Source organism: Gymnoscopelus braueri (genome assembly GCF_963280865.1).
Source record: "Gymnoscopelus braueri genome assembly, chromosome: 20".
In the NCBI taxonomy this organism is placed as follows: Eukaryota; Metazoa; Chordata; class Actinopteri; order Myctophiformes; family Myctophidae; genus Gymnoscopelus; species Gymnoscopelus braueri.
In genome coordinates this window covers 140,001-162,025 of record NC_137622.1, presented here as the reverse complement: position 1 = coordinate 162,025, position 22,025 = coordinate 140,001, and the positions used below count along the sequence as shown (strand labels likewise).

The window sequence follows — 22,025 nt, the reverse complement described above, 5'->3', positions numbered from 1 at the left end:
TAAAGAGCTGGAGAGACGGGAAAACCCCTGTTAAGTATCATTATACAACAGGTAGTTCCGACCAAGCAATCTCATTGGTTGAAATAGCTTTCTAGCCGTGCTTCAAACCAGCATCATAGCACGGGCCTAATCACATTTATAAATCACTCCGCACTGCAGTCCGCACCTGATTAGACCATATATGGCACAGCTGTGCTGTGACGTCACGCTGTCCCACGGTAGGAAAACAAACAGCACGGCGAAAATAGCCAATCTACAAGTTCACAACGCGTCGCCAGATATCGCACAGCGAAAATAGCCGATCTACAAGTTCACAACGCGTCGCCATCGCGACGCGCTGTCAGCTTGTAGATCAGTTATTTTGGCCACGTGACAAGGTCGTACGACGGAGCATATAGCCTACTGGAATTCATTCCACTGCGCAAGCATTGATAGCTCAGCTGTGTTGATGAGACGGTCACGGTGCCTCAGGCTCATAGCGCTGCTACAGGGACTATTTAATGTCCCAGTCAAAAACTCTTCTCTTTACAGGGAAACGGATAATAGCGAAACATTTTTATTATGAATTGCTCCACAATATGAATACATTTGGATGTGTTTTGTTGGTAACTGTTGTATAATCGCAATATTACACTTGAGGGTGTGCTTTACCTTACATTATTGGCACTTCAGTGATGCTCGCGGAACTCGGCTTCGCCTCGTTCCTGACCGCATCACTGGCGTGCCAATAATGACGGTAAAGCACACCCTCTCGTGTAATATTGCTTAATTCATAGTCGGACGTAAGGATACGTAACGAGTGCCGGCGCTCCTTACGTTGTCGTTTTTGTCTCCCCCTCCGTCACTTACGGCTCCAGGATTTCCTTCCGTGCAGTCGACATTCACCGTCAGGCCGACGTGCACGTTGACTGTAGTACCACTGGCGCCCGTTGGCAGTATAAGGGGAAAAAAGTTTCCCTCTGCCCCTCTTTCTCCACGTTGGTGGAAGTACTTGAGTAAATGTACTTAATTACAAAAATACCGTCGATCCATGGTCTGTGACAAAATTAACCCAGCCATTCCCTAAAGTTAAACACACACACACACACACAAAAATAATATAGAGCACAGTGCAGTAGGGGTCGAAACTCACGTTTTGTAGACAACCATTGTTTTTGTCTAGTTTGTGGACAGCTCTGAAACTTTTATTGCGTTGTTTTGGCTAGATGCTACAATGGTAGCTTCATGTTGTTAGCTGCACTGCGCTGTTGCCAGGTTTTGTGAGAGAAATAAGCAACCAGGTCTATGAAAACAAGCCCAAAAGAATCGACTATGCCACATCACATGAAAATAGCAGATCTACAATATATGTTTGAGAATCACTGGTTTAAATAATAATTGGCCCAAATAAGCAACTACATTTTAGAAACAAGCCCAAATAAAACCGCAACCACCAATAAAAAATTGCTTGTTTGTTTACAAGCAACTTTACAGAAAAATAAGCCCAAAGTCGCTTATAATAAGCAGACATGGCAACATTATGGGTACATAATCTCGCAACTGCCATCTAGTGGATGAATAGGTGTATTACGCCTGTACACTTTAAAAGAAATAAAATAACCCCTAAATAACGTGAGCGACTATGCATGTGTCCGTAAAGAACGGACGGAATCCCTCACCCCGTGACGCACGTTTCAGACCCATCTAGGGACTTTGAACGGGCATTTACTGAACAAACTATACAGTCTAGCAATGATTACCATCAGAATATAGGGCTATTATTCAACACTTATTTCAACAAAACAATATATAACTTAAACCACCTTTAATAATAAGTATATATAATGTGTACAGGAAGTATGTCTTAGCTACCGTAGTTATAATGGTTCTGCAGCAAAACAGGCGGTGCGTATAATCATGAAAATAGAAGATTTACAAGCTCACAACGTGTCACATCGACAGTTTTTTAATAATCGTTCATTAATGGTAATCAAGGCAAAAGTTAGAAATAATAGTGATTATTGATTTGAAGTCATATCGCCCCTACTGTGACTTAATGCGAGTAAATACCACAAGTCAACAGAACAACATTGTAAGGTGACTCTCCACTTAACAGACTTCTACTACTTCAAACTACAACAGACTACAACATTTTGGCATTTAAGCAGACGGCCGATACGCACATTGTTGTGCTAATGCATTAGCATTTAGGCTTATTATAAACGACTTTGGGCTTGTTTTCCTGTAAAGTATAATATCTTCGTCAACATTCATAGTTGCTGGTTGCTTTTGTTTGGGCTTGTTTCTGAAGTGTAGTTGATTATTTGGGCTTGCTTTCAAGATTCTTTTTGAAAATAGCTGATATAATAGGGCTCAAGTAGTGAAACTGGTAGCTTCTTTTGGCCTTGTTTTCATAGACTTGGTCGCTTGTTTCACTCACATAATCTGGCAACACCGAAGCCAGCTTGGACCTAACCTTTACCCCCCTCTCCCCCTTTTTCACTACCCCATGGCTCTACCAGTCGGCCCAAAGACTGAACAGTGCTCGGTTTCTCATCGTCGGGTCGATAGAAGTACCGACCCGACGGAACAACGCTATTCCACAACAGGTTGTCGGCAGCAGACGCTTTCCAACGCCTCCTGCCGCAGAGTCGGGACTAAATCGGTGCGGTGGAGAGCTGCCTGTACATCTCCGGCCCAAACCAATACAACTGTTTTTTCTCTAACCTAAAGCCTATCCTGTCCAACAAACCGGCTTTTATTTGATTACTTCCTAACCAAGAGAGAGGTTGTCCAGATTCTCTCAGCAGCAATATCAGCGAGGCTTTGCCCTGTATCCAAATGTCCACAATACCGGTGTGCACTAGGGGCTGAAAGAATCTATCCTAAATTGCGGGAAATAGCAGAAGTGAAAATAGCTGATGTACAAGCTCACAACGCTTTGCAGGAGAGCTTGTAGATTGGCTATTTTCACTATTCTATTAACTTATCAATTATTTTTATAATCGATTAATGTGACCAGTTCGATTAACTGTTGCAGCCCTAATCCTGGTGGGTGGTTGGCTGGTTGGTTGGAACGTGTGGACCAGTGGTCAATCACGTGGGATTGATCCCAGAGAGTCAGTCGCACAAAAGCCTCCGCCCACTGGTTTTGAGCGAATCTACATTGGCAACTCATCTTCCCACTGGACAAATACAAAGAGCGAGCCATGATGTTCCACTGGGATAAGAAACAATGCGGAGAGTTATCCAGGTCATGGCCTGCTGGAGAGCACAGCCTCAGAGAGAGAGACAGAGAGTCACACCATGGCCTGCTGGAGAGCACAGCCTCTGAGAGATTCAGAGAGTCAGAGCTACTTCTGAATGCTTTAGAGTTAACCACTTCAGCCCTATTGGGCTGCTACAGTTAATCGAACCAATCGATTATACAAAATCATCGATAATTTAATAAAATAATCGATTAATGGTCTGTCCCTATTTTGGTAGGCTGGGCAAGACCTGGGATGTTGGTTGTCTAGGAAGTTGACAACCGGAAATGGTTGAATTTGGCGGAAGTACCGCCCAAGGAAATGACGTTGATGCTTTACAAATCTGTTAACATTCTCCGTGAATGAAACGAGTGTTGTGATTGGTCAAAATATATTGTTTCCGGGGGAAACAGAAATCCTGTCCACTCAGGACTTCCTAGACACTCGCTGCTTGAGGTCGTGACCAGGCTCTTCTTTTCGCAGATGAGTGAGGCTGGGACCGAGGTTACTATTTTGGGCATTTTACATAGGCGAAACATTAAAAAGAAATTCAAAAATAGTGAAAACAGCCGATATACAAGCTCACATCGTGTTGTGAGCTTGTAGATCTGCTATTTTCATCTTTTAGATCTGCTATTATGACACCATTGTGCGACAAAGCATAAAATAACGCATAAATGGTTAATCGATTTGTTGATAATGTATACATATACTTCCATTACAAGTCCATTTCCTTTCTGTGTGGAGTTTTTGTGTTCTCCCTGCCGTGTTCACGTGGGTTTCCTCCCACAGAAAAAGCCATGCATGTGAGGGAGTCGGGACATACTCCTGCCAGGTCCCATGAGCAAGGCACTGGTCTTAGAGTGGCTGCCCACTGCTCCTGATAGTTAGGATGAGTCCACAGGGATCAATACTAGAGCCCAACCGGTGCCAGATTTGTGGGTCCGATTTTGACGAGTGTAGATTATCGATGTTTTGACATAGTTATTATATCTAGAGGGCGGACTGCCCCGCCCCCAGCTATTCATTTCAATGAAAGTTGCTCTCAATGCATGAAGAACATTTAACTTAGTCAAAACTAAATTAACATGAATAACGTTTTGATTTATTTAACCACTTAAGCCAAGCTCAGTGGCCTTGTGGTTAGAGTGTCTGTTCTGAGATTGGGAGGTGATTTGGAAACAAGTTCCACCTCCTGAGCTGGGCCCAAATTAGGTTTTGAGAGCCTTATGTGAAACCGAGTCGTATATTACTAAACAGAAACAAATTCAAAACCTGTGAAATAAATTTCACGGCATGGTTGGGTTAATTTAGTTCTCGTTGTCACAAAGAGCCCCCCCGCCCCCCCCGGACCACATGCTGTGTGTTTAGCCATGCCACAGCATCCAGCCCAGGTCAGATCAGATTATGGCCCCTTTGTGGATTACTGGATGTTGTGGCTACGATGATAACCTCACAAAGCACATATGGTAGGGCTGTGCGACTAACTCAAATCACAACGGGTTTGGCTGTTAAGCCCCATGGCTGATCTGCTAAAGTTAAGTACCTAACAGCAAAACAACCTGGTCGAGATCAGCCATAGCAGAACACAAACATGTACAGATTTGCAAAGCAAATATTACATTATTAATTTCCTTAAAATAAATCCTGATGAGTATATTCTGTCAAATTAGACTTTTGTCTAACACTATAACTGGACACCAGGCATGCAAACAGCCCCGAGGTGAAAAAGGTGACAACATGTTGTTTTCTTTCGGGTCATGTGTCACACAATTGCCCTATTTGGGTTCAAAAAGGTGACTGTAGCTGAAAAGTGACACTTTTGCATGTCTGGGACACACTCAGCAGCAAAGTCATGAAGCCTCACTGATAGCTTAAAGTCTTCCATGAACTAGGCCAAATAGCTCTGGCCTTGGTCGAATCTTTTAACCCATTCAGTGCCATTGACGTGTAGCACGTCCAAACCGTGTTTTCAGTGTTCACGCTACATGGCGCTGTTCGACAACCTACGAGTGATTCTATGACTTCTGGAGAAGAGTAGATCCGGAAATAATGTGATCACAACAAACCCAGCTCCGTCCGATCTAATCTTAAAGGATTTAGATAAAGATTTTTTTTTTTTTCTCTGCTTTGTTTTTTTCTGCGTTTTTGGCGTGAACAAGCTATATTCAACAGCCAATAGGTAAAGAACGTTGGGTCACGTGACACGTTTTTTCCCCCGATGTAAGCAGACACACTCCTCCGTCTTTTGTCACTTTTGACACTCGTGTGTCGTCCTGGGACTAAATATTCTGTGGCTCTTGAAAAGGTTAGTAAAAATACTCAATAACGCTGGCACTGCTGACTTCATTAATTCATCAATTCTGGCACTCAGCGAGTTAACATATATCCCAGATTAATTTAAAAAGGGAAATAAAGCAGGCTTAACAACGTGTTGTTTAAATAAAGGACAGTAGCACTGTGTCCTGTTGAAATTTGCCACGGAGCCGTTAAGTGAAGTCACGCTGGCTGCTGCCTAGTCGCTGTCACATGAAAGAGGCCAGCTCAGCTGTAAGGGAGCGCCAGCCTCCCTCACATGTCAACACTGCTGTGTTGCCTACAGCTCACTGGCTATATCGCGTTGGATCGACCCGACCGCTCTGGATGCTCTCTCCCTCACTTCCCCCCTCCCCCCCATTCCTCTACACATCACTGCCCTCTAGGCTCAATGGTTCTCAAAGTGGTGTCCGGGGACCCACAAGGGTCCTTAAGCAGGTTCCGGAGGGTCCCCAGCAAAATGAGTTAAAGGGCAAGAACACTTTGGTAGAGCTTTGGGTTGTGTAGTTAGTTACCTTGCCATGATGTGACTCCAAAGGTGGGGCAAGAAATCAAACATGGTTGCTCCATTGATTAGAAATTGATCATTCAAAATACTCCTCATTGTCAATGAGGAGCATATTTGTAAATTTCTAATCAATGGAGCAATTATTTTTGATTTCTTATCCACCTCTGGTGTTACATCATGGCACGGTAACTAACTACACAACCCAAACCTCTACCAAAGCGTTCTTGCCCTTTAATGTAGCATCCAAATTATTTTAACCACTTTACATCAGCTATTTGAAAATAGCAGATCTGAAATGTGAAATATTTTGAATGGTTTTGAAAATACACAATTCCTGTATGAGGGTCCCTTGCACAAAAATCGTTTCAGATGGGGGTCCGCCACTAATTACATATTTATGTGGGGGTCCTTGCCATGAAAAAGTTTGAGAACCACAGCTCTAGCTCACTAGAGATCAGTATGGCCACGGACAAAGCTGAATGGGTAGAGAGGCCGCTTGGGAGACAGAAAGTCCCAGGCTTGAGTCCCGGCCCCAGCTACATGTTGAAGTGTCCCTGATCAAGACACTTAACGCCTAATTGACAAATAAAGCTGATTGTGATTCTAAAATGGAACCAAATGGACCATTTGGACTCTTATCAGACATTCAGACCACCGGTGGTCCCCGGACCCAACGTTGAGAACCAGTGCTCTAGCTTCCTCCCGGTCACTAGTCATGATCAAAGCGTGGCTCTGTCAAAAAGGTAGACCTTTGCACAGACTCTCCCTGCCTCTCTGTTGCTGGGAGGAGGTGGAAAATCCCTTATCTATTATTTTTCATGCTACATATTGTCACTGTCGGGCAGAAACCTTGTATGTCCAAAGGCGTTACTTTTCAGGAAGTAGAAAAAAGAACCTGTGTCTACATTGGAACCATGTACCGGTAGTTATTTTTTTGTATTACTTAAACCCACAGACACACTTAACCACTTTCACGTTCAACAAAACAAAGCGTTTGTTGTGAGCTTGTAGATCACTACTTTTGCATGACGCTCTTGTATGACAAAGAAGGGCATCAATTTACCAAAAAAAAACATTCAAAGATGAAATATAGAGATACAAGGTTTCTGCCCGACAGCAATATTAAGAATCTCTGTCACTGCAGTGTCACGCAGTGACCTGATACTTCTATCCCCGTTGTCCCTTAAAGAGCGAATGCGGCTGTGACGTCACGAGGTTGAGAACAACTGGAAAACGTCATTTTGACTCATGTGGCTCCAAGGGCTGTTCTTCAGAAAAACAAACATACACAAACACAATGACGGAACCTTGCTTCTGACGCAGATAATGAGCGTCAGCTCTCTCCGCTGAAAACAGTATATCATATCATTATCGTCGCTGTCGGGCAGAATCCCCCCTCCCTCCCCCCCTAGATTAATGCCCTACTTCCGTCATACAAGAGTATCAGGTAAAAGTAGCAAAAATAGCCTATCTACAAGCTTAGACGCGTTGTGAGCTTGTAGACTGGCTATTTTTGCTATATTTTAAACATTTTGTAAAGTGAAAGTGGTTGAGAGTGGGTTTTATAAATATTGAAGCAATGAAAGGTATTAACAAGAACTTGTGACTAAAACATAACTACATTATAACGCATTGGAACACAGGTTATTTTTTTCCCCCAACAGTTTTGGACATAAGGTTTCCACCGCAGCGACGATATCATATATTGATATCATTATGTCCATCCCACTCAGTGGATTCCTCCTTATCCCTCATTGTCAGAGAAAACAGAGATTTATCCATACAGCACTGACAGAGCTAGACCGAAAGACACTAATTGGACCAATGGGAGAGAGGAATGCTGTGGGACAGTGGTTCCCAGCGTGTGGTCCCTGTGTCCCCCGAGGGTCCTTGAGGCGGTTCCAGGGGGTCCCCAGCCACATTATTGATAGTTAGGAACCAAATGGACCCTTACAGGTCTCTTAATTCTCAGAGTTATGGGGGTCCATGTGTCAGAATGCATAGCTAACTGGGGGGTCCTTGAAATTAAAAAAGGTTTGAGAACCACTGCTTGTGTGCTTGATTCTAGGTTCTTGGTTTAGCTGTGATCCTAGTTTACTGAGTCACTACACTGTCTGTCTCTCTGCATTTGATGTATGTGTACCTTGCTTATTGTAGGCATGTACAGATTTATTGTAAATCGATTCAAATCGCTTCAAACTGGTGACAACTTAAATCGATTTAATGAATCGTGATGCAAACAGCAGGAAAAAAAAGAAAATACAGGATCTTTGTATAAGAATTGATTAAAAAATAAGTTTTCAGTCATTTACTACTGTATTGAAAAGAGGATAAGAGAAAACACAGTATTGTAAAAAAATATATAAATAAAGAAAGAAAAGAGAAGAAAATACTGGATTTGAGTAAGAGAAATAAAAACATTTGTCTGGAAACTAATTTGGTGTTAAAAGAATCGTGAAAAATCGTATTGTGAACCTATTATCGTGATTTGAATCATAACGTGAGTTGAGTGAATCGTTACATGCCTAGAAAAGAGCGTCTGCTAAATGCCTAAATTCTAAATTGCGGGAAGACACCAGAGAGACGCAGGCACCACCGACACCTACCAACTGTCCTCGTCCTGCACCTCCGCACACTCGTCCTCCAGGTCCAGCACGTCCAACTCGTCCAGGGCCGTCTGATCCACGCCCGAGTCGCTGTCCGCCAGGGTCTCCGACTCATAGCTGTCCTGACAGGGGCTGTCGTCCGGGCTGTCGTCCGCCGTGGGCCCCAAGCAGGGCCCTTCTTCGTCGTCGTCCTCTTCCTCCAGCCTCCCGGCAGAGGCCATGGGGACGGGGGACATGTCCTCACTGCTGCTGCTGTCCAGAGGAGGGAACAGCTCCAGGTCTGTGTTGCTGCCGCTGTGTTCCAGCCTGAGGTGGGAGTTGTTGGTGACTCCTCCTTCGCAGGAGGACCGCCGCTCGTTGATGTTGGTGCCGCCGGCCGTGATGTTGTTGCTGTTGTTGCCGCCCCCCCCGTGGAGTAGGGCTGCGTAACGAGCAGGACATTTTAGTTTGATTTATCGTCAAAGTTGCGATTCATGTTAGAACCCATTAAGACCGGGAACACATCTTTGCCTATTCAAAAATAGCAGATCTACAAGCTCATAGCGCGGCACTTGGTGAGCTTGTAGATCTGCTATATTTTTTAATCGAACATTTTATACTCAAATCTTTGCTTCTGGGGGTCCCTGGAACGAAATGTTTTCAAGTGGGAGTCAGTGGCGGTCAAATACATATAATTTTGGAGGTCCTTGACATGGAAAAGTTTGAGAACCACTGATATAGCAACATAAGCTTTTCAGAAAACTGTTAGGATTTAGAAGACATTTTGTAGAATCGGAACCTCAGGCCTTAATGGGTTAATTCTGTTTTTGGCACTGGGCGTTGCCTTATAGGCAGGGGTGCACATAACTGGTGCGCAGGTGCGCATGCGCACCCAAAATAAATAATGCGCACCACATCAGACGACGCGAGGCGCTTTTGCGTACCAACAGCTGGGACAGGAATTTCCAAGCTTTTATTTTTTAGCAAAACTAAAAAATAAAAGCCTGGAGATCGAGGCTAGGAATTTACTTCCTGAAGCCACACTCACACAATCGCGCTAAAGCACGTGTCGGCCCCATGTACAGCCATAGGCGAAGGGGGACGCATGCTGTGATTGTGTGAGCCTCGCATCCTGACACACAGACAGGCTGCGACTCGCAGCCCGCTGCACGCAGCAGCTGTTAGAGGCACTCGTCACCGATGATGAACGTACCGTAATGGTGCAAAATATGCCGTGAACGTCCCAAATTTGGCGGATAAAAGCAGCGCAGCACAGGGCACCAACCTTGGGGGGTTCACCAAAAAAAACGGCGAAAATCGGTGGAATTTGGAAGCAGAGCGTCCTTTTTTTCTCGCGCAGCACCCCCCCCCGGTTGACAAAACTGTCCCGGTGGGCACCGTGCTGAAATCCCCCCCCCCCTGTTGACAAAACGGAACGGGATTTATTTGGTGAGCACCAAGTCACATCTCCAGGTGCTCTTCTGAGTACTAGACCTAAAAAGTTATGTGCACCCCTGCTTATAGGTATTTATAAACAAAAAGTCCATATACTTAATGATTGTATACTTTCAAATGCAAGCTCACTACGCGTGAGGGGCTGTTTTTGCAAATTATTTTTTGGAAAACAAATGTTTTTGAATGGACAACAATTCTAACAATTAATCAAAAAAGCATAGCGTAAAGTAATTGCAGTCAGGCCTACCTCCGTGGAGACGGTTCTTGCCACCCCGGTTGCGGAGCGTCTGGTTCTGGACCTCCAGACGTCGGACCAGCTCCTGCAGCTTGCGGACCTCCTCCAGCTCCACCCCCGCCAGCTGCTGCTCCTCCTCCTCCGCCTCGTAACCGGGCTCAGAGCTCTGCAGGAGGCCGCTGGAGCTTCCATGGTCCGCCTCATGGACTATGCTGGTGCTGTCTGGGACCACCATGCTCCCAGTCTGCCAGGGAGAGAGAGAGAGACAACAACACTGATGTCAGCTTAGGGCTGGGCAATAGGCTCTTTGCACAGCAGCCATACTGGAAAGAAATTGGGCCTCTGCCTTACTTCCTTCACAGGTGTTACCAATGACACTAATGAAGGCTCTGTTCCATTTCGTGTAGCACAGCGGTTCTCAAGCTTTTTAATTTCAAGGACCCCATAACTCTAAGAGTGTACAAATGGAACCAAATGGACCCGTCGGTTCCATTTGTACACTCTCAGAGTTACACATTCGCAAGGGGCCATTTGGAACCCCCTCAAGGGAACCATGAGGGTCCCTGTACCACACTTTGAGACCCAGTGTAGCAGAGTGTTTCCAGTGAGCCAACATGCACAATATCAGAACCCTGACTCGGTTTGACCAGAATGGAACAGAGCCTTAATTAAGTATCATTGGTAACACCTGTGAAGGAAGTAAGGAAGAGGCCCAATTTCTTTCCAATATGCCTACTGTGCATAGAGCCTATTAACCCAAAATATATCAAAGCTGACCAATAACCAAACCGACCTATGACTGAATAATCAAGAAGCACGCTATCTTTTTTTGTTCTTATATATCAACAAATCGACATAAAATCAATTAGTCTGATTGACCTCTTAACCCTGTATTATATTTTGTTGTAAAAATACAATAGATAGTGATAATAGTGATAATATAAATATCGTCTCTGTCGGGTGGAACCCTCATACGTCCAAAACTCTTACTTCTCAGGATTCAAATACAAAAATGGCAAAAGTAGCAGATCTACAAGCTCAAAACACATCACTTCGCGCTGCGATCTGAGCTTGCAGATCTGAAACTTTTTATACTCTTATGTAAAGCTCTAGTACGATCAAGAAGGGTGTTAATTTACGAAAAAACACGAAATGTTAAAATTTGGAGGTAAGAGGTTTCTGCCCGACAATACAATATATCTTTTTCAAATAATCACTCATTAATCAAGGCAAAGGTTTGAAATAATCATGATATTGATTTGAAGTCATATCTCCTAGCCCTATGTTAGCTTCATAAACACACACATCATGATTCAAGACACATGCATGCTTAATTGCTTAACACAGTGGTGCTTAAAGTGGGGTCTGGGGGTTCCCCAGGGGTCCTTGAGGGGGTATTAGGGGTCCCCAGCAAAATAACAGTTTAACCACTTCAACCCGATTTTATACTTTGAAAATAGATCTACAATCTCACAACGCTTAGCGTGTGTTGGGAGCCAGAACCAGTAGAATGTATTTTTTTTTCCTCTGAATTTGTTTGGGAAATTTTGGAGGGAAAAACGTTATTAACACAAATATTCTTATATTGGAGGTCCCTTGTACAAAATATTTTCAGATGGGGGTCCGCAGTCAAATACATATGAATTTGGGAGTCCTTGACATGAACCTGTTTGAGAAGCAGTGGCTTAACACACTGGTAGTATTATGTAATAGTGAAAACATGGCAAACTAGAAAAAGTGCTCCAGGTCAGGTGGGTTATTGTGGGCCAGCAATGTTCAGAATTTGCCAATCAGGAATCAGGATTGAATGTAAAAAAATCGGACGGAACCATCTTGATCACTTGACTATAGAGATAATGTGTACTGATTTGCATGATGTTTGGACAAAATTTGTAGGAGTAATATAAAAAAGAAAAATCGGCCTCCTGGTGGCGCTATAATAGGGCAATGTTAAAAGGGTGGCGTTTGTTCTTCAACGTAGTGCGAATGTACGTGCAAAGTTCCACTGCAATCGGACGCTGCGTTCATGATTTGCGGCATTTTGTTCAAAACGGGCCACTCCTGCAAACCTTAGATGTCAATGTTAGCCAATCAGGATGGAATATGAAAAACCAAACAGATCCATCTTGATCACATGACTATAGAGATCATGTATACCGATTTGCGTGAAATTTTGATAAAATCTGAAGGCTTAATCTCAAAATAAGTGTTTTACATAAGTCGGCCTCCTGGTGGCGCTATAAAAGGCTAATGTGAAAAATGCAGGGCAGATGTTTTTCCTTGGCCTCTAGGGAGTATGCGTGCAAAGTTTCACGCAGATCGGTGCAGTTACAGATAAAAACACAATTTGGCCTTTTATAGCGCCACCATGAGGCTGATTTGAAAATTTTCATGTGGCATTTCTTCCTCGGCCTAGTGGGAATGTGCGTGTGAAATGTCACGGAAATCGCAAGCTGCGTTCATGATTTGAGGCATTTAGTTCAAAATGGACCAATCCTGCAAACTTTGGAAGCCAACCTTAGCCAATCAGGATGGAATATGGAAAATCAGACAGATCCATGCTGATCACATGACTATAGAGATAATGTGTACTGATTTGCGTGATGTTTGGATAAAATCTGTAGGAGTAATATCAAAAAATATATTATATAGATTTTGCACAAATCGGCCTCCTGGTGGCGCTATAACAGGGCCATGTAAAAGATTTGGGGCAGAGGTTCTGAATTGGCATCCAGGGAGTGTGTGTGCACAGTTTCGCAGCGACCGGGCCAAAGGTTTCGGAGATTAGCCGCTCGCAGACAGATGGACACACGGATGGACGGACACACGGACGGACGAACGGACGGACAGGGGGTAAAACATACTCTCTCGCCATGCCTTTCGGCCTGGCGGAGACAAAAACGGTTTAGCACACCGACCTAACTGGGTTGTTGATATTATTACATTTATTAGAACAGTGGTTCTCAACCAGTGGTTCGGAGACCACCAGTGGTCCTTGAGGGGGTTCCAGGGGGTCCCCAGCCAAATTAATAGTTAGGAACCAAATTGACCCGTATGTGTCTGTAACTCTGAGAGTGTACAAATGGACCCTAACGGGTCCATTTGGTTCCATTTGTACACTCTCCGAGTTAAATGAACACTAATGATGATGATACAGTGTAGATTGAGAACCCCAATAAATCAAAATGGTTGAGTCCCTGGTATATCCTCTCAGATGGGGGTCCGTGGGCTAATATGTGTTTATTTGGGGGTCCTTGATGCGAAAAAGGTTGAAAACCACTGCATTAGAATTCAACTGAAACAACACTCAACATTGAATTGAACAGAATCACAGGCAGTGGTGGACAGACAAAGTCCTCAACACCAGTACTTGAGTCAAAGCAGATGATAGTGAAAATAGCAGATCTACAAACTCTCAATGCTTGCATCGCGATGAGTTGTGAGCTTGTACATTTTCACTATTTGAAATAGGGATTAAGAGTGGTTATAATTCATTGTGTACTTCTCACCCCCTTCCTAGAAAAGTACTATCATTTGTCTTTGAAACAGCAGTGGAGTGAAAGTCATGAATAAGTCAAGTACCGATACTCAAAATGCTTTACATAAGTACAGTACTCAGTGGTGTAAAGTAACTAAATACATTTACTCAAGCACTGTACTTAAGTAAAAAATTTTACTTTAGTGGAGTATTTCCCATTTTCAATACTTTTACAACTCCACTACATCTCAGAGACAAATATTGTATTTTTACTCCACTACAATTATTTGAAAACTTTAGATACTAGTTACTTTGTAGATTTTGATTATCATTACAAAACATACATTAACCACTTCAGCCCTATACATTTCGGCCATTTGAAAATAGCAGATCTACAGGTTCGCAACGCGTCACATCAACTCTATGGTCACATCACACCGTTTAGTGAGCTTGTAGAACTTGTGAAACAGGACATTCTGCATAATGAGTACTTTCTACTTTTGGTAGTACATTTTGATACTAATACTTTTGTACTTTTACTCAAGTAAATTTTGAATTCCGGGCTTTTACTTGTAACAGAGTATTTATATATTGCAGTATTGATACTTTTACTTAAGTAAAAAAAAGATGGAGTACTTTTTCCACCACTGCTTGGGTCAACCAACGTTTGAATCCCCTCCGCGCCATTGATCATCTTAGCTAAGGCGGCTAACAGTAACAGTAACCAACGGTCATAATTATGCCTATTATCACTCATTCTACATGTCGTCCTACATTATTAAGTGACACTGTGCTGTAACTACTACTGTACTACTGATGCTTATCTGGCAATGCACTGCACCAAACCCACAACAACCCCGGCGGTATCAAGAACAAAAAATACATTACGTTACAATCGCTTGATCGCAACTGTTTAGTGTTGCAATCCCAGGTAACCTTTTTTTTGTTGCTAGCGGCATCATGCTAACAGGCAAAACAAACCGTACCTACCGGCGGCGGTGCGTAAAGAGCCGTGATGTTTGTTGTCCTTCTGCAAAAAGGGGGATTTTTTTTTAAACTTCAAATCTTCGGGGCACAAAAAGCGACTGCATGTCGTTTAACGTGTGCTGTGTTGCGTAACGCGTTGATAAACGCCGTGTTTCTTGTGTGATTGTCTGGATAATAGTGCAATGCAATTAACGGTAAATTAAATAATCCATGGCTGCTTGCTTCGCTGTGTTGCTGCTAAACTGATGGACTCTAGGTAGCCCCCAATCACTAGGGGAGACTCTGTCTGCACTAGTCCCATAGCCCGAAGGGATGGTCGCACTCTGATTGGCCAGTTGAGATCCGCTTTCCCCAAAAAAATCCTGATCCGCGGTTGGTTGGTTGCGAAAATAGCCGATCTACAAGCTCACAAGGCAGCTATTTTCTGGTGCGTGATGCAGGCGCGCAAGGCGCAACTAGTATGAAATCAGGCGTGATAACTAGAAAAAGTGTTCCTCGGTGCACAGGTCTCCGCCAGGTCAGGTCGGTTATTGTGGCCTCCTGGTGGCGCTATAATAGGCCAATGTGAAAAGTGTGCCATTTCTTCTTAGGCCTTTAACGGAAATCGGGCTGCATTCACGATTTGAGGCATTTTGTTCCAAAAATGTATTTTGCAAAAAGCGACCTGCTGGTAGCGCTATAACAGCCCAATGTGAAAAGGGTGTCATTTCTTCCTCGGCCTAGTGGGAATGTGCGTGCAAAATGTCACGGTAATCGCACGCTACATTCATGATTTGAGGCATTTTGTTAAAAAACGGACCAATCCAGCAAACCAAAGCCAATGTTAGCCAATTAGGATGGAATATGAAATATCGGACAGTCTTGATCACATGACTATAGAGATACTGTGTACCGATTTGTGTGAATTTTGGACAAAATCTGTTGGAGTAATATAAAAAAAACTGTTTTGTAAAAATCGGCCTCATGGTGGCGTTATAACAGGCCGATCTAAAAAACTCTGGGCAGAGGTTCTGCTCTGGCATCCAGGAGTGTGTGTGCACAGCTTCGCAGCTACCAGGCCAACAGTGCCGGAGATTAGCTGCTTGCAGACAGACGGACAGACGGACGGACAGACAGACGGACAGACAGACAGGGTGCAAAACATAGTCTCGGCCATGCCTTCGGCCTGACGGAGACAATTACCCAGGCAGCATTTTCTGCATGCTGGCATTGCAATAAATAGAAACCCCCCAACTAACTAAATAACTAAGAAACAAAGTAACTAAATAACTAAGTAACTAAGTAGCTAACTACCTAAAGTTAGTTAGTTAGTTCTAACTGACTAACTGACTAACTGACTAACTGACTAACTAACTAACTAACTAACTAACTAACTAACTACTTACTTACTAACCAATCTGGGAACCCATCGCCAAATAAAAAGGAAAAACAGCACCCTCTGCTGTTTTTTAATCTGTTTTTGAAAGATTACTAACTAACTAACTAACTATGAATACATAATTATTATTTGTGGCTTTATTTATTTAGAATATATATATATATATATATTTATAAATTAACACATTCGCAACATGAATAAATGAATAAAACCATAAACCAAGTAAACTAATGTATTTGATTGTGGTTTATTTGTTTAATTTCGCCACACATGGTCCTCCAGAGTGATGATGATTTCAATTCTTTATTAAGAATAACCCCTTGAGATGTATTTTGTTCTCAAACGTTTTCATGCCAATTGCCAAGGACCCCCAAATTGATATATATTTGGCCCGCATCTGAAAATGGTTTGTGCCAGGGACCTCCAGAAGAGAAGATTTGTGTAAAAAAAAAAAATTAGATTTACAAGCTTGCAGCGCGTCACAAGCTTATATAGCTGCTATTTTTGAATAGCCAATATATTAATGGATAAAGTGGTTAAAATGATTGTAATATTAACACCCCCCCCCTCCAAGGACCTCTGGGGGGGTCCACGGACCCCACTTCGAGAACCAATTAACTAATCCATTCATAGCTTGACCGACTTCCGAGGTGGAAAGACTGGTGATGACCGACCATCCCTCTGGACTATAGGATGTAGATTCTTCCAATCAGAACTGCAGCTGCACAGCACTGAAGCCCCTTCCTTCACCCCCTTAGACGCCACCTATGGGCTTTATTGAGTACAGCAAGTGATGTAGTTGCTGCTCAAGGCATGAAGCTCAGAGAATGATAAATGATTGCCCCTTTTTGTAATATTATTATAACATTCAAAATGTCTATACTTCATATAAAATAGTAGCCAGCATTGAACGATAGATGGAGTTTCCAAAATCTTTGAGAAACAGTGTTAGTGACTATTCATTTAACAAGAGCATGTGCCAACAAGCAATCTTTATCTTCTAATCTGTTTAATCAGTTATTATACCATTGTTTCTCAAAGTCGGGTCTGGAGATCACCAGAGGGTCCAATGGACCCTTTTGCCTCTGTAACTTTGAGAGTGTACCTTACGGGTCCATTTGTACACTCTCATAGTTAAATAAACACTGAGGATTTTACATTGTAGATAAGACCAGTGATTCAAAACCTTTTTAATTTCAACGACCCCCAGTGCCCAGTTCAACAGGGGGTCCGGGACCCTTAGGGGGTTACTAAAGGGGGGCCGCCAAATCTTTGTGTGTTCTGGAGGGAACTTTAGCCTAAAATAGCAGATCTACAAGCTGTATCTACAAAGATCTACAAGAGTAGATCATCGGCTATGAGTGTAAGGTCAAGTTTACTTAGTGTTTTTGGTTTAAGTGGTTAAATGTCTGAAAATATACATTAACATGATCCAATAGTGCTGTCAAACATAATGTCAATGAAGCTATCTATGACATCTATGAAAAGGTTGAATATGCAACACAATGTTATACAATATGTAGTGTGAGGTCCCTGCTTCATCTCTCTCTCTCTCAGCTGAAGGGGTCATAGTCATTGGTCTGAAAACCCTTGAAGATTGAAGATTGCATTAGGCCACAGGCCCCATTTGATACCATATACCTCTGGAACCCCAATCTGCACAGTGAAATCCTCAGTGTAGCCTATTGTACACTACGGGTCCATTTGGACCCTTGGTGGTCCCCGAGCTCAACATTGAGAAACAGTCTGTTAGTGTTATACAATATTCTCACTCTGTACTTGCATGCAGCCATACAGTTGTCATCACCACAATATCCAGCAGATGGTGCCAGTGTGAGGTGTGGCCAGAATGGAGCAAAGCAACTGTAGCACATATAATAGCACAGAGAAACTGATGTTAATACATTATGTACTAACACCAAGTGTCTGTACGTCCATCTGTACATGTTTTACTGTTTTGTTTCTGTAATTGTTGTTGTGTTTGATTTTGTAATAATCATGCTATATCTTTTTGAACGAAACAGAACTTGCATTCTATTTGTGTTTCATCAGATCAGTGTAGAAAGGCTTGTAGCTTCCTGCAGAACTTGTTTTCTAAGATAATAACTCTGCATTTTATTACCATATTGTTTACACAGACACACCCATGTGGATGGAACACAGCTGACACGAGTGAGACACAGAAGATGCAGGAATGCAATTAATTTACATTCAGATTACAACAGCCTAATGCATTACAGGTGTAACAGTTAAGAGAATTCATTGATTTAATAAAATATTAAAGAAATAACTAATCGCTAATAGTTCATTTAATAAAATTGATTAAATTCGCCCATAGAGTTGCATCAGTTAACCATATTCAACCTGGCATCCCTATTGTGGGCATGTCATTATAGGTAAATTACAGAAAACAATAGATCTACAAGCTCACAATGCGCTGCGATGCACTGCATTGCATTGTGAGCTCGTAGATCTGCTATTTTAAGTAACACATAGTATTTCTTCCACCAATGCTGACATGTTCAGTATGGATGTATGATTGCATGAAGCCATGAGAATCACCAGAGTTAGGATTGAACAGAATGTCTTTACCCAGAAGCACTGGCGGCACACTGCAACAGAAGCATGTATAAGCATGCCCCCCACTCTGTTCTATATGTTCACATTAAGACACACTCATCACATTATCCATTAAATATAGACTATGAGGCACAAGGCACTATGGACACACCAGCCAAACACAATTAAATGCACACTCCTTCCCTTTGGAATCCTTCTCTGTTCAGACTCAGCTTGTAGATCAGCTATATTTTAGAATAGACTCAGACTAAATAGGGCTTGATTGTTTTGTAATAGTATTATAAAATCAAGTAACTTGTCACTGAGGTTTTCAAATAATTGCAGTGGAGTAAAAAAAAGAAGAGGACAATATTCGCCTCTGAGATGTAGTGGAGTGGAAGTATAAAGTATTGAAAAATGTACATAGTCAAGTAAAGTAAAAGGTAGGCTACCTCAAAATTTAAGTACAGAACTTAATTAAATGCATGTACATGATAACACATTTATTTCTTATGTAACACTTGCAGCAGGTACAGACCTGTTGTACAAGTAGATAAAGGGGATCAGCCAAGATGGCTGGCTCTCCCTCAACCATGCACATCTAAAACCAAGGTTGCACACCTCAGTGCTTCTCAAACCTTTTAATTTCAAGGACCCCTGAGTTTGGTATGGATTAGACCACAGACCCCCATAAGTCTCCAAGAAACTCTCGGAGTTACAGACCTGTGAGCCATTTGGTTCCTAACTATCAATAATCCAACTGGGGACCCCCTCAACCGAAATCAAGGACCCCTGGGGGTCTCCCACTTTGAGAACCACTGACATATGACATACAAGTGCTGCAGATTGAATAGTAAACAGTCTTGTCTTATACAAAATAAATAGTCCTTTCATGTAAAATGCATACTTTTCTAAGCTCAAACATTATAAATGTAATCGTAGGAATACATTGATCTCGGCCTGAAGTGTGAGAGAAGATACTGTTTGCACCATGTTTTGTGTATTGCAGTGCTTGGTGTTAAATGTAAATATTAACATTTTTCTTTGTCATCGATGGCTGACTGGTTCACATGTCTCATATTACAGGAATCCTATCCTGACTTGACACTCTTTGCTTGGACCACACCTGTAGTGTAAACCGCTGGCTCTCAAACATTTTCATGTCAAGGACCCCCAAATGTATATGTATTCTGGCACAAATAAAAATAATAAGAACACTTGTCTTAGATTTTTTTTTTTTAATTATTCCACATTTTTCAGAACTTCCCAAGAAAAAAAAAAACTTTTCAGGAAAACTATAAAATATGAGTCATTTTGATTGGGGACCCCCTGGAACCCACTCGAGGACCCCTGGGGGTGCCCGGACCCCACTTTGAGAACCACTGGTGTAAACAATGTTGTGGGAGCATCTCTGAAGGCACCATTTACAAACACTGACATCACAGGGAAAGAAGATGAACACAACAGATACATGAAAATGATCTTTAGTTTTTAGTAAAAAATAATTGTCAAAATGTATCATATGAATAATCAAGTTGATTTGAGACCAGATCAATACAATAACAACATTTTGATAAAGACTTTTTATTTATTTTCATTATTAGCAAAACAAAAATATAGGTGTTACTTTAAAGAATATTTCCTGAAGACGCTGGCATCATTTACAGGCATACGTAGGTACATACTGTACGGTGTTGTGCTGCTGATGGCAGATTTGAATTGCCACATATTTTACAAGGTGCAAAAGCTATTAAAAAAAAGTCAATTATGTGACAACTCAAACTTTTCAACCACTGACTGCATTATATGCCTTGTAAATTCTACATGGTAAACATGGTCCTACAAAAAGCAGAAGTTGAGACAGACAGGATGATGGATGGAGTTTCAATGATGGCGATTGTGTTTCACTTGCTGGCATCTTCCTTCTTCTCTGCTTCTATCTCTGTATATGAGAGAGAGTTAGTATAGTTAAGTATAACAAAGTATTTTTTACAGAGAGATGTTTGGGATAATTAAGAAATTGTTCTATTTGTGTTTGTGTTTAAATTGTTCTATTTGCATCGCATTGCTATGCGTTGTGTGCTTTAGATTGGCAATTTTTGCTACAACAAAGTACTCTTATGGGTCTCATTTTTACATTCTCAGACTGAGTTAGACGAACTGTCAGAATTTGACTGCATAGCTGCTTCACCAATGTGTGTACATTTATGTATCACAAATTCACAACCTCTACTTTGAATATTGCATTTGCAACCTGACTTTTGTCCACTGACTGGGGGAGGCCCCTGTTAGTGAACAACACTCACAAACAAAATTACAATTACAAATTCTGTTTGCCTTTCTGTAAACAAAAAATTATATGACAAATAAGTTAAACATACACAGAAATGACTGACAATGGCCTGCACCAATAATTAAAATTAATTATGTATTATGGCCAAAATATGCCACACATATAATAATTGTATACTTTCAAAAAAGAATACAATGCGTCTCTATGCGACAAGCTGTGAGCTTGTGGATCAGCTATTTTTGCTATTATTCAATTAGTGATTATCTCAAATAGTTGCGAACAGGTGATTATGTAATAATTGTGACAGGCCTACAGAGTGAAACAAGTTCTTCCACGGCTGCAGCCTGCAAGTTAATCAGTAATTCATCTTCTGTTTGACTTCCTCTCTGAGCACAATGGAGGGGGAGGGGTTGAGCTGAACTGAAAGACAGCATGAAGGGTGGGGTCACCATCACCAGTGGTGGGAAGTAGCTACTCAGGTACTGTACTCAAGTACAACCTTTAGTACTTTGACTTTACTTTCCATTTCAATACTTTGTACTTCTATTCGGCTACGTCTCTGAGGCAAATGTTGTACTTTTTACTCCACTGCAATTATTTGACAACTTTAGTTACTAGTTACTTACAGTACCTTTGAAAAAACGTTTTTTGGCCCTTTAAGATATTTTGATGCCAATACTTTTACTCAAGACAGTAAACATTTAGTAAATGGTTAAATCTGTCTGTGGGTTTTATAAATATTAAACAGAGTTTGTGACTAAACTACTGTGAACTACTTTGGATCCATTCTTTTCCCCATTTCCTGAAAAGTAATTTTGGACATACAAGGATTTCACCAGTGACAATATCAACCAGGGGGTCCTTGAAATAATAAAAAAAAGTTGAAAATCACTGACAGAGGGGACCAAAATGGACCACAATGGAAACACGCCCCTCGGGGGTACTTATCCTTTTAGCATAGCGTTGTTACTGTACTACTGCCATACTGTTTTCAAACGTGTTAA

The 22,025-nt window shown here is 41.9% G+C and overlaps 1 protein-coding gene and 1 long non-coding RNA gene across 3 annotated transcripts in view; both read right to left on the bottom strand.

Annotated features, from left to right (window-relative positions):
- The window catches only part of LOC308075447 (SLAIN motif-containing protein-like), a 31,879-nt gene extending 16,855 nt beyond the window's left edge, over positions 1 to 15,024 (bottom strand). Inside the window, exons 1-3 of one of the 2 annotated variants that reach the window (XM_080415334.1) lie at positions 14,791 to 15,024; positions 10,339 to 10,570; positions 8,658 to 9,078 (exon numbers count right to left, since the gene is read on the bottom strand). In XM_080415334.1, the coding sequence (XP_080271460.1) occupies positions 8,658 to 9,078; positions 10,339 to 10,561 (644 nt within the window). In that variant the 5' untranslated portion in view covers positions 10,562 to 10,570; positions 14,791 to 15,024. The remainder of the gene's footprint in view (positions 1 to 8,657; positions 9,079 to 10,338; positions 10,571 to 14,790) is intronic. The other variant, XM_080415333.1, reaches the window with a different exon arrangement.
- Positions 15,025 to 20,292: 5,268 nt separating this feature from the next.
- LOC308075795 overlaps positions 20,293 to 22,025 on the bottom strand; it is a 3,750-nt gene continuing 2,017 nt past the window's right edge. The window contains exon 3 of the long non-coding RNA XR_013932219.1: positions 20,293 to 20,670. This is a non-coding gene — a long non-coding RNA (uncharacterized lncRNA). The remainder of the gene's footprint in view (positions 20,671 to 22,025) is intronic.